Below are 18,051 nucleotides of genomic sequence, written 5' to 3' on the forward strand. Positions count from 1 at the left end.
CATTTTTTTGCCTTGCACATACTTAAAAAAGCTTTTACTATCCTCCTTAATATTCTTGGCCAGTTTACCTTCGTACCTCATTTTTCCTCTGCATATTTCCTTCTTAGTAATCCTCTGTTGCTCTTTAAAAGCTTCCCAGTCCTCAGTTTTCCCATCCCAGGGAAAAGACTTTGTCTGTTTATCCTATCCATGCACCTCATAATTTTGTAAACCTCTATAAGGTCACCCCTCAGCCTCCGACCTCCAGGGAAAACAGCCCTAGCCTGTTCAGCCTCTCCCCATAGCTCAAATCCTCCAACCCTGGCAACATCCTTGGAAATCTTTTCTGAACCCTTTCAACTTTCACAACATCCTTCCGATAGGAAGGAGACCAAAATTGCATGCAATATTCCAACAGTGGCCTAACCAATGTCCTGTACAGCTGCAACATGACCTCCCAACTCCTGTACTCAATATTCTGACCAATAAAAGCAAGCATACCAAACGTTGCCTTCACTATCCTATCTACCTATGACTCCACTTTCAAGGAGCTATGAACCTGCACTCCAAGGTCTGTTTGTTCAGCAACAGTCTCTAGGACCTTACCATTAAGTGTATAAGCTGAAAATGTGTTGCTAGAAAAACGCAGCAGGTCAGGCTGCATCCAAGGAATCCCAGGTCATCTCCTCTGCACTTCCAGCAACACATTTTCAGCTCTGATCTCCAGCATCTGCAGTCCTCACTTTCTCCATTAATGTATAAGTCCTGCTAAGATTTGCTTTCCTAAAATAAGCCATCCCAAGGATTATGTGCAAGATGCTGGATTTCTGAAACAAAAGCAGAAAGTCGTCAGAAGCGTTGCAGGTCTGGCAGCATCTGTGGACAGATAAACAATATTAATGTTTTGAGAAATCATAATAAATTTGAGGATTGGCAATGTTTTAAGAATAAAACAAAGGAGGAGCAAAGAACTGATGAGGAAAGAAAGAATAAAATATGACTACAATCTAGCAAAAAACATAAGAATTGAATGTAAAGTCTTTTATAAGTACCTTAAAAGGAAATGTTTGACTAAGATGAATATGGGTCTATTAAATGCAGAGTCAGGAGAATGATAATGAAGAAGAGAAATGGCAGAGAAGCTAAATGATTACTTTCTGTCTATTTTGAATGAGAAATCTCCCAGATGGAGAGGTCCAACTCATAAGGGAGAATAAGGAATTGAAAATAATTAGTAGTGGTAAGAAGGTTGTACTGCAGAAATTACGGGGATGAACCTGATATCTCAGAATGTTGAAAGCGGTGGCTGTGGAGATCACATAGAATTTTAGAATCATACAGTATAGGAGAGACTCTTTGGCCCATTAAGTCTGTACTGTCAAAAATCTACTGCTACTGAGGTTTCCTGTCTCAACTACCCTCCCAGGTTGCACATTCCAGCTGCCCATCACTCTCTGCGGTGAAATCGTTTTTCCTCAAATCCACTCTAGACCTCCTATCTTTTACTTTAAAATTATGACCCTTGTTACTGTAGTTAGTGCAGTGGTAATCATCTTCCAATATTCCATAAGTTCTATAATTTTATAAATGTACTGGTATAGATTATGGATTGGTTAACAGACAGAAAACAGAGTAAGAATAAATGGGTCATTTTTGCATTGCAGACCATTAGGTGACTGGTGTCTAGTGAGATAGTGCAAGGATCAGTACTTGAGCCTCAGCTTTTCACATTATATATCAGTAGTTTGGAGGTATAGAACAAACATGATATTTCCACATTTGGAGATGACACAAAGCTGAGCATGGATGTTGTAATTTATAAGGAAGATTAAAAACGTTTTCAGGATTTGAACAGGTTTAGTGATTTGGTAAGAATATGAAAGATAGTGTTATGAGAAAAAATGTGAAGTTATCCACTTTGATAGGAAGAACAGGTACATAGAATATTTCTTAAATAGTGAGAAGTTAGAGATTGAAAGAAGCAAAAGTGGCCCTTAGTAGAGTGATATGCTCCTCTTGTCGGATGTGGGAGTTTAGGGAGAGTGCCGGTTACTGAGGATTACATCTGCAATAAATGCCATTGGTTGCGAATCTGAACAGATCGAATGGAGCATTTGGATAGGCAGTTAGCGGCAATGAGGAATTTACAAGACAAGGGGATGAGATGAATGGCAGTTACAGGAAGGGGAGGAAAGTCTCAGATATAGTCACATAGATGGGATAATTCCAGGAAAAGTAAGAGAGGTAGGTCGATAGTGCAGGATTCTTCTGTGGCTATCCCCATTTCAAACAAGTATGCTGTTTTGGAAAATGTAGGGGGTGATGGATTCTCAGGGGAACGTAGCACGAACAGCCAGGTTTCTGGTATTGAGAAGGCTCTAATTAATGAGAGGTATGTCGGGTTCTAAGAGATCGATTGTGTTAGGGGATTCTCTAGTCTAAGGTACTTACAGAAGTTTCTGTGGCCAGCAGCGAAAAATCAGAATAGTGTGTTGCTTTCCTGGTGCCAGGATCAATGATGTCTCCGAGAGGGTGCAGAATGTTCCGAAGGGGGAGAGGGGCCAGCAGGAGGTCATTGTACACATTGGAACCAACAATATAGGAAGGGAAAATTCTGAAGGGGGATTACAGAGAGTTGGGCAGGAATTTAAAAAGGAGGTCTTCGAGAGTAGTAATACCTGGATTACTCCCGGTGCTATGAGCTAGTGAGGGCAGGAATAAGAGGATAAAGCAGATGACTGCATGGCTGAAGAGCTGGTGTATGGGAGAAGGATTCACATATTTGGATCATTGGAAGCTTTTTTGGGGTAGAAGTGACCTGTACAAGAAGGGCGGATTGCATGTAAATTGGATGGAGACTAATATACTGGCAGGGAGATTTGCTAGAGCTGCTCGGGAGGATTCAAACTAGTAAAGTGGGGGGGTGGGACCCAGGGAGATAGTGAGAAAAGATTTCAATCTGAGACTAGTACAGTTGAGAACAAAGGCAAGTCAAGCAGGCAGGGACAAAGCAGAGAATAAGGTAGGACTGATAAATTAAACTGCATTTATTTCAATGCAAGAGGCCTAAAAGGGAAGACAGATGAACTCAGGGCATAATTAGGAACATGGGACCGGGATATCATAGTAATTACAGAAACATGGCTCAGGGATGGGCAGGACTGGCAGCTTAATGTTCCAGGATACAGATGCTACAGGAAGGACAGAAAGGGAGGCAAGAGAGGAGGGGGAGTGGCGTTTTTGATAAGCGATAGCATTACAGTTGTACTGAGGGAGGATATTCCCGGAAATACATCCAAGGAAGTTATTTGTGTAGAACTGAGAAATAAGAAAAGGATGATGACCTTATTGGGAAATTGAGAAACAAATTTGTAAGGAGACCTCAGCTATCTGTAAGAATAATACGGTGGTTATGGTAGGGGATTTTTACTTTCCAAACATAGACTGGGACTGCTGTCATGTTAAGGGTTTAGATGGAGAGGAATTTGTTAAGTGTGTACAAGAAAATTTTCTGATTCAGTATGTGGATGTACCTAATAGAGAATGTGCAAAACTTGACCAACTCTTGGGAAATAAAGCAGGGCGGGTGACTGAGGAGTCAGTGGGGAAGCACTTTGGGGCCAGCAATCATAATTCTATTAGTTTTTAAATAGTGATGGAAAAGGGTAGACCAGATCTAAAAATTGAAGTTCTAAATTGGTGGAAGGCCAATTTTGACGGTATTAGGCGAGGACTTTCAAAAGCTGATTGGACACAGATGTTCGCAGGTAAAGGGACAGCTGGAAAATGGAAAGCCTTCAGGAATGAGAGAATGAGAGTCCAGAGATAGTATATTCCTGTTAGGGTGAAAGGAAAGGCTGGTAGGTATAGGGAATGCTGGATGACTAAAGAAATTGAGGGTTTGGTTAAGAAAAAGAAGGAAGCATATGTCAGGTATAGACAGGATAGATCAAGTGAATCCTTAGAAGAGTATAAAGGCAGTACGGGTATACTTGAGAGAAATCAGGAGGGCAAAAAAGGGACATGAGATAGCTTTGGCAAACAGAGTTAAGGAGAATCCAAAGGGACAAATACATTAAGGACAAAAGGGTAACCGGAGAGAGAATAGAGTCGCTCAAAGATCAGCAAGGCAGCCTTTGTGAGAAGCCGCAGGAGATGGGGAAGATATTAGAATGAGTATTTTGCATCAGTATTTACTGTGGAAAAGGACATGGAAGATGTAGAATGTGGGGAAACAGATGGAGACATCTTGAAAAGTGTCCATATTACAGAGGAAGAAGTGCTGGATGTCTTGAAACGCATAACAGTGGATAAATCCTCAGGACCTGATCAGGTGAACCCTATAACTCTGTGGGAAGCTAGGGAAGTGACTGCCTAGCCTCTTACTGAGATATTTGCATTATCGATAGTCGCAGGTGAGGTGCCGGAAGACTGGAGGTTGGCTAACATGGTGCCACTGTTTAAGAAGGGTGGTAAGGACAAACAAGAGAACTATAGATGAGTGAGCCTGATGTCGGTGGTGAGCAAGTCGTTGGAGGGAATCCTGAGGGACAGGATGTACATGTATTTGGAAAGGCAAGGACTGATTAGGGATAGTCAACATGGCATTATGGAATACAGGGACAACTAGCTATTTGGATACAGAACTGCCTCAAAGGTAGAAGACAGAGGGTAGTGGTGGAGGGTTGTTTTTCAGACTGGAGGCCTGTGACCATTGGAGTGCCACAAGGATCGGTGATGGGTCCACTACTTTTTGTCATTTATATAAATGATTTGGATGCAAGCATAAGAGGTATAGTTAGTAAGTTTGCAGATGACACCAAAATTGAAGGTGTAGTGGGCAGTAAAGAAGGTTACCTCAGATTACAACAGGATCTTGATCAGATGGGCCAATGGACTAAGAAGTGGCAGATGGAGTTTAATTTAGATAAATGCAAGGTGCTGCATTTTGGGAAAGCAAATCTTAGCAGGACTTATACACTTAATGGTAAGGTCCTAGGGAGTGTTGCTGAACACAGAGACCTTGGAGTGCAGGTTCATAGCTCCTTGAAAGTGGAATCGCAGTTTGATAGGATAGTGAAGAAGGCGTTTAGTATGCTTTCTTTTATTGGTCAGAATATTGAATACAGGAGTTGGGAGGTCATGCTGCGACTGTACAGGGCATTGGTTAGGCCACTGTTGGAATATTGCGTGCAATTCTGGTTTCCTTCTTATCGGAAAGATGTTATGAAACTTGAAAGGGTTCAGAAAAGATTTACAAGGATGTTGCCAGTGTTGGAGGGTTTGAGCTACAGGGAGAGGTTGAATAGGCTGGGGTTGTTTTCCCTGGAGCATCAGAGGCTGAGGGGTGACCTTATAGAGGTTATAAAATCATGAGGGGTATGGATAGGATAAATAGACAAAGTCTTTTCCCTGGGGCCGGGGAGTCCAGAACTAGAGGGCATAGGTTTAGGGTGAGAGGGGAAAGATAGGAAAGGGACCTAAGAGGCAACTTTTTCATGCAGATGGTGGTACATGTATGGAATGATCTGCCAGAGGAAATGGTGGAGGCTGGTACAGTTGCAACATTTAAAAGGATGGGTATATGAATAGAAAAGGTTTGCAAGGATATGAGCCGGGTGCTGCCAGGTGGCACTAGATTGAGTTGAGATATCTGGTCAGCATGAACAAGTTGGACCGAAGGATGTGTTGGCATGCTGTACATCTTAATGATTCAATGACCTGGGGCCTTGCCAATAAATTACTTTTATAATATTTTGAAATTTGGCATTCAAATGCTTGCCTTGTTGACTGCAAGATGAAAAGCTTCAGCAACATCTGTCTTTTCAGAAATGGACAGATTCTGTAATGCCAAGCACTGCAGTGATAAGGAGAAATGCATGATAGGCAAGACTTAATATACTGTAATATGGAGGAATGGATGTCCATCATTTCCAATACTTAAGTTTTTGACAATGTTTATGACAAATATGATGCAAAAGTGCTGTGTTACCATCTATCATGTTATTTTCTTCATTAAACTCACTTTTATCCTCAAGGACCAAGAGAAACATTGAATCAGAGTTTAAAGGCCATGATTAGAGCTTATTGTCAGGAGCAGACTAAAAATTGGCATAAAGAAATACCCTCATTGATGTTTATCATTAGTGATTTTCTTAATGGGTCCACCAGATTCAGTCCTCTTGAATTGATATATGGACATGAGGTGAGGCAGCACACTAAATAAACTAAGGATAAATTTAAGAACCAAAGCTCAGTGATCACATTGACAGCTGATGTTTCAGAAATTGTGAGAGTTAGCTAAAACATGTTTCAACTAAGCCTAACAAACAATTAAACTGGAGCAGGAGAAAGGCCAAAGCTTAAAATTTTGTTGTTGTTGGTGATAATTGAGAACCATTACCATCAAGGTTCATTGGACATTGTTAAATCAAAATGAAACTCAGTGATGTAAATTATGTAGCAAGTACTCCAGGCCGGTGGAAAATGAGGGGAGGTGTCGTGTTTAAGAAATATGGCAATTATGATAGAAAAACGTGCTTACTAAAACAAAATAAATCAGAAGTAAAATAAAAATATCAGTACAAATGGAGAACAAATATGAATTAGAAATTGAAGAGTTGATCTTCCAGTAACCAGATTGGATATTATGGAGTTGCTTAAACTGCATTCTTGTCAACAGGAATACTCATTACTACTAAAAGACCAGTTGAGCCTTGTGTTAGCTCGACATCAATTCATAATTTACAAATTCAATAACTCGGAAGAGATTGCTTAAGTTTGTTAATTTTTTTGGAGACATTTTGGGACAAGAACTTGGACTGTTTTGTTAATGTTTAATATTGCAGCCACGCCATTTAAAAATCATTTGTGTGACAGGCAAGAACAATGTAATAGTGGATGTTGTCAAAAGCAAATCTGAAAGAAACCGAATGCTGTGATCAAAATGCACTTGTGTATCTGATTTTTTATGAAAATTATTGTGTTTAGTATATTGCTACTGTTAACATAAAAGTTGTGCTAAAAGAACTATTTGATCGAAAATAGATACATTTCTTATCTTTTCTTTCTTTGGTGGGGAGGTGTGATGAAAGTTATATATACTTGTCATTTTTGGAAGTTGAATTTTCAAATGGAAGACAGAGAAATTTTAATCAGATCTGTGAGGGTTTCTTCAAATATCAGAATGTCATTCTGCAACAGTGACCCAGATCCATAATTTGCTTATGAAGGCTTGTGACTTGAGCCACCTGAATCTTTACCACAGAGGGCTGCTCAGACTGGCTCATTAAGTATATTCAAAGCTGGGATAGACTGATTTTCTAATCAGTAAGGGAATCAAGTGTTTCAGGGAAAAGGCAGGAAAGTGGAGTTCAGGGTGATCAGATCAGCCAGGATCTCATTGAATGGCAGAGCAGACTCCTACCTGGTCTGTGTAGTGTTAATGGATAGGATGTTTATACTATAGGGTTGGTTAGCCCAGTTGGCTGGACGGCTGATTTGTAATGAAGAGCAGCATGGGTTCAATTCCCACACCATCTAAGGAAGGACTGTCCTATATATTTATCATGTCCATTACAGAGAATTATAGACCAGTAAGCCTAACATCTGTATTGGCAAAATTCTTAAATCCATTATCAAATACTTTAAAGTGGAGCATTTAGAAAGCAATGGCAGGATCAGACAAAGTCAGAATGGATTTATGGAGGGGAAATCATGCTTGACAAATCTATTGGAATCCTATGAAGGTGTAACTAGTAGAATTGATGAAGGGGAGCCAGTCAATGTGGTATTTTTGGACTTTCAGAAAGTGTTTGACAAAGTCCCGCATAAGAGATTATTGTGTAAGATTAACGATCATGGGATTGAGGGGTGTATATTGAGATAGACAAAAAACTGGTCGGCAGAGAGGAAAGAAATAGGAGGAATTAATGGGTCCTTTTCAAATTGGCAGGTAGTAACTAATGGAGTGCCACAGGGTTCTGTTCTCGTGAGAGGTTTCAAGTGCAGGAGCAGGGATGTGTGCTGCAGTAATATAGGGTCTTGGTGAGGCCACACCTAGAAGCTTGTGTGCAGTCTTGGTCTTCTTTTCTGAGGAGGAATGCTCTTGCTCTTGAGAGTGTGCAGTGGACGTTTACCAGACTGATTTCAGGGGTTGCTGGTTTGACGAATAAGGAGAGATTGACTAGAGACGGATTGTTTTCGCTGGAGTTCAGACGAGTGAGGGGGGATCCCATAGAGACTTGCAAAATTCTAACAGGACTAGACAGGATAGATGCAGGGAGGATGTTCCCAATGGTAGGTGCGTCCAGAACCAGTCTGAGCATTCGGGCTGGACCATTCAAGACAGATATAAGGAGACATTTCTTCACCCAAAGAGTGGTGAGCCTGTGGAATTCATTACCACAGGAGGTAGTTGATGCCAAAACATTGAATGTATTCAAGAGGTGGCGAGATATAGCACTTGGGACGAATGGGTTAAAAGGTTATGGGAGGAAAGCATAATTAGGCTATTGAGTTAGATGATCAATCGTGGTCATGATGAATGGCGGAGCAGGCTCATCGGGCTGAATGGCCTCCTCCTATTTCTGTCTTCTATGTTTCTAAAACCTCAGAGTTTAGATGGGCAGAATTTACTTTCTGGTGGGATTGAGTTTTTGAATTGGGTGCTGTGACTTAACAGGTTGAAATGTTGTTTTAATGTTTATGTTAAGTTTTTATTTCTAGACCATCTTCTAGATCTATATCATCTGACTTGTTTTTCTTTTGTGTAACAAAGTTGTGTTTTTTTTGTTTAAAATTAGTTGCCATCTCTTAAATATGTTTCAGTGAATGACCAATTCAAAAATTAAATACAGCAAAGTTATTATTGACTGACCCCTATGGGACCAAGAGGTCCACATAACCACTATAAGAACACACAGTAATTAATAGAAACATAATGCAGGGATATACACACTGCTGTTCTACTTTAGAGTCAAAGAGTTGTACAGCACGGGAACAGACCCTTCGGTCCAACTCGACCATGCCGACCAGATATCCCAACCCAATCTAGTCCCACCTACTAGCATCTGGCCCATATCCCTCCAACCCTTCTTATTCATATACTCATCCAAATGCCTTTTAAATGTTGCAATTGTACTCCACCACTTCCTCTGGCAGCTCATTCCATACACGTGCTACCCTCTGCGTGAAAAAATTGCCCCTTAGGTCTCTTCTATATCTTCCCTTCTCACCCTAAACCTATGCCATCTAGTTCTGGACTCCCCCCACCCCAGGGAAAAGATTTTGTCTAAATGTCCTATCCATGCCCCTCATGATTTTATAAACCTCTGTAAGGTAACCCCTCAGTCTCCGACGCTCCAGGAAAACAGCCTCAGCCTATTCAACCTCTCCCTGTAGCTCAAATCCTCCAAACATGGCAACATCCTTATTTACAGCAGAAATCACCTAAATAACAATGTAACTTTGCCTTAAATAAAACGAATCAGCAGAGAGCCTTCTCTCACTGGCATCATCAGCTGGCTACTCGGCGATCGCAATAATACACTAAACATTGGGGATTTCAGGTATTTAATTTTTGCCAGTTTATCAAGAGTGCTGGTTTATCAGGTGCCTGTTAAACCAAGTTTGCTGTGTATGGGCTATCAAGTCAGGTTTTATTTTTGTATCCAGTATTGTCATCACCTGTGATCATATCATTTAATGGCTCGTTTCATTTTTTTATAAGCATGTATTCTGCTAAAACATATTGTGAATTGGTGAAACTCTGATTTTTTTTATAAGAAACAAAATTGTACATGGACAAAGCTCGTATTTGATCTATTCATTGTCCGTGGATAATCAAAAGCTATATTTTTTAAATAGGCAAGCACAAATGAAGATTGCTACCTTCAGCCTTTACTGCGAAATCAATTGAAATAGGATCAGTTACGTTTTACTTAAAACTACACTATTTTGCAGCTACATGAGTGTACTTGCACCAGTGCCATTGTTAAAGCAATAGAACATTTGTAATACTGTAATTTTATTGGTTCCTGTCAGTAAATGAAACAAATTTTAATTATAAATCCATGTCTCAGCCTTGAATGCAGCCTGCTTGTGTTCTCGGTTTGCAAGCTTTTCCTTGCTTCCCCTATTTTCCAATTTAGTGTGTATGTCAGATGTAAAGAAAATCAGTGCTTTCTAATTGTAAAAACTTTATCTGTTCCTAGGAATCATTTTAGCATGTTTCTCTCGAAGGAAAATAGCACATCAGTAATAATTGTTCTCCTCCGTGGTCATAAAAAGAATGGGAAGGCAGAGTGTAATCACAGAGCTGGGGCAACATCAAGTTTAAAATTTCATTAGTTTATTTTCTAAATGTGTGTGATTTCTGAATAGTAATTGAAGCATGCACAGATTTTAGTCACAATGTTCTGTGTGCTTAGAAGCCATTTTCAATAAGGTAGAAATCAAACACCTGGCAATTAATGGTGCCCGATTTTAAGTTTAATTTAGTTTTACTGGGCACCAGCTGCAAAGTGCACAGCTTCTATGTGATAATTCAGATTGTTATAATTTGTGTCTCCTCCCAATAACTTCAACTTCGTAATTAAAAAGACAGTCCGTTAGTGTGCCAACGTCTCCATGACCTGAAATTTGTTGCTTTATGCACAACGTGAAAGAAGTCACATGCTATAGAACTTGAAATTTTCCTTTGGCCTTAATACTATTGTATATTCATGTGAGTAGCTCACTATGTTTTGCTTAATAGTAATATTTATTTACCTTAGGGTAAATAGCCAAAGGCAGAAAACTGTAGCAAATGATGTTAAACTGTTCCAAATTCAACATAAAGTTCTTGGTTTTTTTGTCTTTTTAAATGGAACCTGATGATATTATAATCAAGAGAGTACCCAAGAAGAATGAAAGGTGATCTTATTGAAACAGATATGATTATGTTTTTGTGTGGAATAAAAATAGGGAACAGTACTTTTAAGACAGATGGACAGAAATGTTTTCTTGAGGATACTATAAGGCATGGGAACAGTAATAGATCATTCAGTCCATCAAATCTATTCCACTATTCATGACTGATCTGATAATCTTGAATTCCACTTTCCACCCTTACCATCACAATCCTTGATTCTCTTATTGATTAAAAATCTCTCTATCTCAGCCTTGAATATACTTAACAACCCAACCTGAATAGCACATGTGGGCAAGACTTCCGTATTCTAGATTCACTACTGTATGAGAAAAGAAATTCCTTCTTGTCTCGAAAGATGGTTATTAGCACATGGTATCTTTTTTTTCACAAATGTAGTTAAATTTATTCAATTTATAAAGGCAGGAGGAGTATACTTAAGGGGGAAATCAGGAGGGCAAAAAGGAGACATGAGATAGCTTTTGCAAATATGGTTAAAGAGAATCCAAAGGGTTTTTACAAATACATTAAGGACAAAAGGGTAACTAGGCAGCCTTTGCATGGAGCCGCAGGAAATGGGATAATACTAAATGAGTATTTTGCATCAGTGTTTACTGTGGAGAAGGATGTGGAAAATATAGAGTGTGGGGAAATAGATGGTGACATCTTGAAAAATGTCCATACTACAGAGTAGGAAGTGCTGGATGTCTTGAAATGCATGAAGGTGGATAAATCCCCAGGACCAGATCAGGTGTAACCTAGAATTCTGTGGGAAGTTGGGGAGGTGATTGCTGGGCCTCTAGCTGAGATATTTGTATTATCAATAGTCACAGGTGAGGTGCCAGAAGACTGGAGGTTGGCTAACATGGTACCATTATTCAAGAAAGGTAGTTAGGACAAACCAGAAAACTATAGACTGGTGAGCCTGATGTTGGTGATGGGCAGGTTTTTAGAGGGACAGGATTTGCACGTATTTGGAAAGGCTAGGACTGATTAGGGATAGTCAACAACATTGGCTTTGCGCGTGGGAAATTATGTCTCACTTGATTGAGTTTTTTGAAAAAAGTAACAAAGAGGATTGATGAGGGCAAAGTGGTGGACATGATCTATATCATTTCAGTAAGGCGTTCGACAAGGTTCCCCGTGGGAGACTGGTGAGCAAGGTTAGATCTCATGGAATACAGGGAGAACTAGCCATTTGGATACAGAACTGGCTCAAAGGTAGAAGACAGAGGGTGGTGGTGGAGGGTTGTTTTTCAGACTGGAGGCCTGTGACCAGTGGAGTGCCACAAGAATCGGTGCTGGGTCCACAACTTTTTGTCATTTATATAAATGATTTGGATGTGAGCAGAAGAGGTATAGTTAGTAAGTTTGCAGATGACACCAAAACTGGAGGTGTAGTGGATCAGTAAAGAAGGTTATCTCAGATTACAACAGGATATTGTTCAGATGGGCCAATGGGCTGAGAAGTGGCAGCTGGAGTTTAATTCAGATAAATGCATTTTGGGAGAGCAAATCTTAGCAGACCTTATACACTTAATGGTAAGATCCTAGGGTGTGTTGCTGAACAAAGATATCTTGGAGTGCAGGTTCATAACTCCTTGAAGGTGGAGTCACAGGTAGATAGGATAGTAAAGAAGGTGTTTGGAATGCTTTCCTTCATTGGTCAGACCATTGAGTATAGGAATTGGGAGGTCATGGTGCGAATGTACAGGACATTGGTTAGGCCACTTTTGAAGTATTGTGTGCAGTTCTGGTCTCCTTCCTATCCAAAACTAGAGGGCATAGGTTTAGGGTGAGAGGGGAAAGATATAAAAGAGACCTAAGGGGCAACTCGAGCTGCCAGAGGAAGTGGTGGAGGCTAGTACAATTACAACATTTAAAAGGCATTTGGATTGGTATATGAATAGGAAAGGTTTGGAGGGATATGGGCCGGGTGCTGTCAGGTGGGACTAGTTTGGGTTGGGATATCTGATCAGCATGGACGGGTTGGACTGAAGGGTCTATTTCCATGCTGTACATCTCTATGACTCTATGACTAAGCAGTATATCTCAAAAGTTTCAGTGGCATTTGGTGCACAATGGGATATGATCCAAGCTAAAACTGATTAATATTTTCTTTAGGAATCTGTTAACCTTGGGAGATGGGACAAATTGACTACGTTTAGAATGTTGTTGATTGTTTTAGATAATTTCAATTGCCATGATGGAATTTGCATTTTTGCCTTGACCGATGTATCTATTTCACTGCACTATGACACTGATAAATAAATTCAGAGTAAATCCAGTAATCTCACTGGATCACAACAGAGAATAAAGCCCAAAGGAGTTCAGATTTTGAACGTTTCAGGTGCAGTGCAGATGTGATCTTGTAATTCCGATTCAGAAATGCATAGTTGAACAAGGACACATCTGAAATTATATCAGCAAGGTAAAAACTATTGAAATCTAAACAAAACAAACCTGAGAAAGTGGTAGTCAGCATTTTGATAATACAAAAGAAAAGCTTTTTTTTTGGAAACATAACTAACTCTTCTGTGTGCATGTATTATGCCATTAGTATTTGTAAACAATGTAATAAGCTCCAACATTTTCAGAAAGCGCAGGAAATAAGATCCAGTTTTGTAAGAGCTGGTACAAGTGGAGCAATTCAATCAATGCCTTTCCACAGGTTGAGCACACCATAAATGACAGAAAGATTTGAACCATATTGTTAGATTTCTTTTGGCATGTGTTGTGCCTGATCGAAATTAACTTAAATGTTTTGCTATTGCACAGTGAGGTTATACTTAGATACATTTGTTATATGGTGTGGAATTATGGATCATAAGTACTGACTTTTTTTTTTACGTAGCATCAGTAAAGAGAGTATAGTGGACGTGGAAGGTATAGTGAGGAAGGTGGAACAAAAGATAGAGAGCTGTTCCCAACAAGATGTTGAACTCCACATCGAAAGAGTAAGTCTGTGTGTTTAAGTTGGAAAATATGCGCTGAAAGTAGAATAAAATCTAATAATTCCATTCAGCTACATATCCCTAAAAGAGTAAAATAAATTCACATTTTTGGAGCGTACCATTTCAACTTATAGTTATATCTTTGACTTTTAGCTGTGCATAAAGAGGACCTTTTGCAAGTTGGTTTCCATGAAACCCTGAATTACTACATTATATTTCTCTGCCTATTATGTTTTATACATATGAGATTTTAACTCAACTTCTGGCTAGCATGCTTCACATAAAGCCAACGTTCCCAGTTTTATTTTCTGTGCTTTCTTTTAAACCTTAGCATTGTTCAGCACTAAGTAATTTGCAATCAGCAATATTCAGTTAGAGGTTAATATACATATTTATTATGCAAAATCAGTTTCAGTAGCATTTGAGGAAACATTTTTAGATGGAAACCGTGTCCTTAAAGATATTTCTGTACTTTCTGTTATTATGTTGTTACTATCTTACTATTTATGCTGTCATTTGTTTTCAGATCTATGTTATCAGTGCAGCTGAACCACGGCTGCCTTTGCAGCTCGAGGATGCAATGCGTCCTGAAGCAGGTGATGAGGTAAATAATATAATCCAAATTTCATTGAGCATTTCAGTGCTATATTTTACTTCTTTTGCACACCCTGACTTTTGTGTAATTGTCCAAGCTTAATTATTTTTATTCCTTTCCTTATTTGGATGCTACCAGGTTAATCCCCCCCCCCACCCCCAATGATTTCTATAAGCAGTCGATTATCACTTCCAAATATATTTGATCTCAATTAACCTGTACAGAGGGCAGATTTGATTAAACAAATGAAGGACTGATGAAGGGTTTTTGCCCCAAACGTCGATTTTCCTGCTCCTCGGATGCTGCCTCACCTGTTCTGCTTTTCCAGCACTACTCTAATCTTGACTCTAATCGCCAGTATCTGCAGTACCCACTTTCGCCTAAATGAAGTAAACACCTATACAAATGAATCTCTAATAAATAGATGTAAAAGTGTTACTGATGTCAGATTATGGATGGACATGTTGCCATTGCTTTCTCTTGACAGATAACTGTTTACTGACTTAATTTTCAGGTGTTTTTCTATTTAATTCCATTCATACCCATGATCAGTCGATTGGTCATTAATGCCACAAGAGTTTTGTGGCACTCTTAATCATGAGTCTGGTTCTTCCTATGAATAAACTTAGGCTCAGATTTGACTTCCACTGAGCCTTTCCCTAATTGGAACTGATTCTGTTGTATTGTCTGGAAAATCTGAAATTGTGCTGACATATTGGCTCAACATCATATTGCAATTTTAGTTTTATAAGTTCAAATCTCGAAAGCATATACTTTTGCTTAGTAGACTAACAATTGATAAAGGAGAAAGTGAGGACTGCAGATGCTGGAGATCAGAGCTGAAAATGTGTTGCTGGAAAAGCGCAGCAGGTCAGGCAGCATCCTGAAGAAGGGCTTATGCCCGAAACGTCGATTCTCCTGTTCCTTGGATGCTGCCTGACCTACTGCGCTTTTCCAGCAACACATTTTCAGTTAACAATTGATAAATTCATTATAGATAATCTAAATAAGTGCAGTAAAATTTATTTGCATTATGTTTTGGTATCTGCAGCACTACTGTTTCAGATATAGTGCTGAATGGACAGAAAAAATTTGGCCATAATTTGTGTTTGAATTAAGAATGTTAGAAATTACAGAAATGTCTCTTGATGAAACCTTACATGAACAGCAAACTGCTTTTACGTGGATAATCCTTCTCTAAACATTTAGAGAGACAGCCTAGGTTTTATTTTATAATTCCATTGTATTTAAAGTATCATGTAGTTATTTCTACATGTATGAAAGACTTGATGTGTTTTGTACCCTTGTAGAAACAATGGTTACATTTCTAATAATAGTCAGTCTAAGAACCATCCACAGTATTGGCAGTGTTTACTTCAAGTAAAGTTTGATCTTGTTCCAAACGACCTGAAAGGAGAAGCATTCCATTCTGTTTTTTTTACCCATTTGCAGGAATACAACATGTCACATCTAGTACAGATCCTGAGATAGGATTGGTTGAGGTCCGCTAGTAGACCAGTGGAATAGTGGAAGTACATATATATTCTGAACCTAGTATATTAGCAATACAGAAGTGCAACTAAATTAGGAACTTAATTGGATATCTTGTGATGAAATGATTTGATTTTCTCCGTATCCCTCAACCTTTTGTAGCACAAAATCTCAACCTGAGCCCATGGATCAAATCAGCTGAATGTGTATCAGATTCCAACTCTACCTAAAATGTGAAAACTTCTTGTTGCAGCCTGTGAAAATGTGAACTATAATTCCTCCTAAATGGATCAGAGATCCTTGGTAATTTGCAAATAAATTACAATAGAAGAAAGTACTTCCCACAATATATTTCACTAAACCATGTACTTTTGTCTGTAATATAATTTTTATTTTAGAATAATATGTGTAAGGATATCAGCTTGAATGAACATTATAGCAGTTGTCTTTTTCTAACGTTTGTGTAGTCATTGAAATGTTGATTGTTTAAGCAAAAGCTGTTATTGAGCATGAATCTATGAAAGTAACTATGTGTGAGGCTTAGGGGAATTGTCGGAAACCCACAAACTAGCTCTTTTAGAAGCATTACTAAAAATTGTATGTCAGCCAATAGTTATGAATGGTTTAATCTAAATTTGCCATCCACATCCAATAAATTATGTAAAGTGATAATCACATTTGAAGGTTGCACTCTGGTGATTTAACTGCCTGTTCTTATCTAGATTAACAGTTATTTTATTAACTGTGGTTTTCTAATAGTAGATGCTTGTGAAGCAAATTAAAATATGTGGAATCCACAATTGGCCATTTGGAACAACATAAATTTCACCACTAAATTTGCTGTGAGCAAAGTCATAATAGTTTGTGACCATTATTCCTTATCGAATGAAATGTTGGTTTTTATTTTGTGAAATTTCTGTTGACGTTAAAGTGACAATTGCAGGAATACTTCAATGTAATGATGCTTCACATTGCGAACTTAATAGATGAAAATCAATTGAAGAGTCAATTGTTATATATTAATGCAAAAATATTTTGACAAGCAATGCTTAAATTGCAAATTAATAAATAATGAATTAAGTACTGCTAATCAAAATGCAATTTAAAAAATCCAAAAATTATAAATTGATGAAGGAATCAATTATTGCTAATCAAAATACAATAATTAAAAATTGATTTGTTTTTATTTTTTAAATTATTTTTGATCATATTTTGACTGTTACATAGTATAGAACATTTCTGTGTTAGGTAATAAAAATAAGCAAGAATACTGTGCATAAACAAATAAACTGTGGTTGACGTTAAGACTTCATTCTACTATCTGTGATGGCTAAGTGACATGATTTACAAAAGTCAAAAATAAAATCCTTTGGGACAACATGTCTAACGGTGCAGGTGGTTAAAGGGGGAAACTTGATCAAACTGTTAGCAGATGGTTACAGTCTTGTGAGGTCAACATTAGAAGTAGCTAAAAATAGTATATAGTTGCACTTTATGTTGGAGTTGTACATTTTTAAAAACCTATCAGTGTATTGTGTTTTTATAGTGGTAACTGCTTCCTCCACTTGTGGTTCCTCATCTGTAATTGTTAATGTTTTAACGCACCTTTAGATAACCATTTGAGTTTACTGATTGTAACAGGCTGATAACTTATTTATTTTAATGAATAAGGTTCCCATTAAAAGGTTTCCATTAGGTCAGCTTAGGTCAGCGTCTTCCATTATCACAAGCCAGTTTTTCACATTTTATTTTTAATTAGTTAGGTTGTTGAGTTAGAACAAGCACTAGGATTGGGGAGGGGAGGGAAATGAAGAAATACTCTGCAATCCTTAATCTCTGCAGTCAGGTCAGAATGTGTTTAATAGATCAATAAGTAACAAGGACAAATATTTGCAGTCAAGGTGCAATGACTATCGTTATTTAACCCCTCATTCATATTCTTAATATTTGTTTCCTACTTAGGAAGGAAGGGCTACTGTCAACCAAGATACAAGACTTGATAATCGAATAATTGACCTAAGGGTAAGATAAATAATGTATGGCATTCTGACAATGTATGTTGGTTGATCTGAAGTGTTAAGTCATTCCCCTTCCAGATCTCCTAATTACATCTGTCATTTTCT

At 38.4% G+C, this 18,051-nt stretch overlaps 1 protein-coding gene across 1 annotated transcript in view; it reads left to right on the top strand.

Moving 5' to 3' along the window:
* Positions 1-18,051, top strand: part of dars1 (aspartyl-tRNA synthetase 1) — a 91,548-nt gene that overhangs the window by 39,286 nt on the left and 34,211 nt on the right. The window contains exons 7-9 of the mRNA XM_043694024.1: positions 13,743-13,845; positions 14,369-14,446; positions 17,891-17,950. Coding sequence (XP_043549959.1) covers positions 13,743-13,845; positions 14,369-14,446; positions 17,891-17,950 — 241 coding nt within the window. The remainder of the gene's footprint in view (positions 1-13,742; positions 13,846-14,368; positions 14,447-17,890; positions 17,951-18,051) is intronic.

This window comes from Chiloscyllium plagiosum, chromosome 7 (assembly GCF_004010195.1).
Source record: "Chiloscyllium plagiosum isolate BGI_BamShark_2017 chromosome 7, ASM401019v2, whole genome shotgun sequence".
NCBI lineage: Eukaryota > Metazoa > Chordata > Chondrichthyes > Orectolobiformes > Hemiscylliidae > Chiloscyllium > Chiloscyllium plagiosum.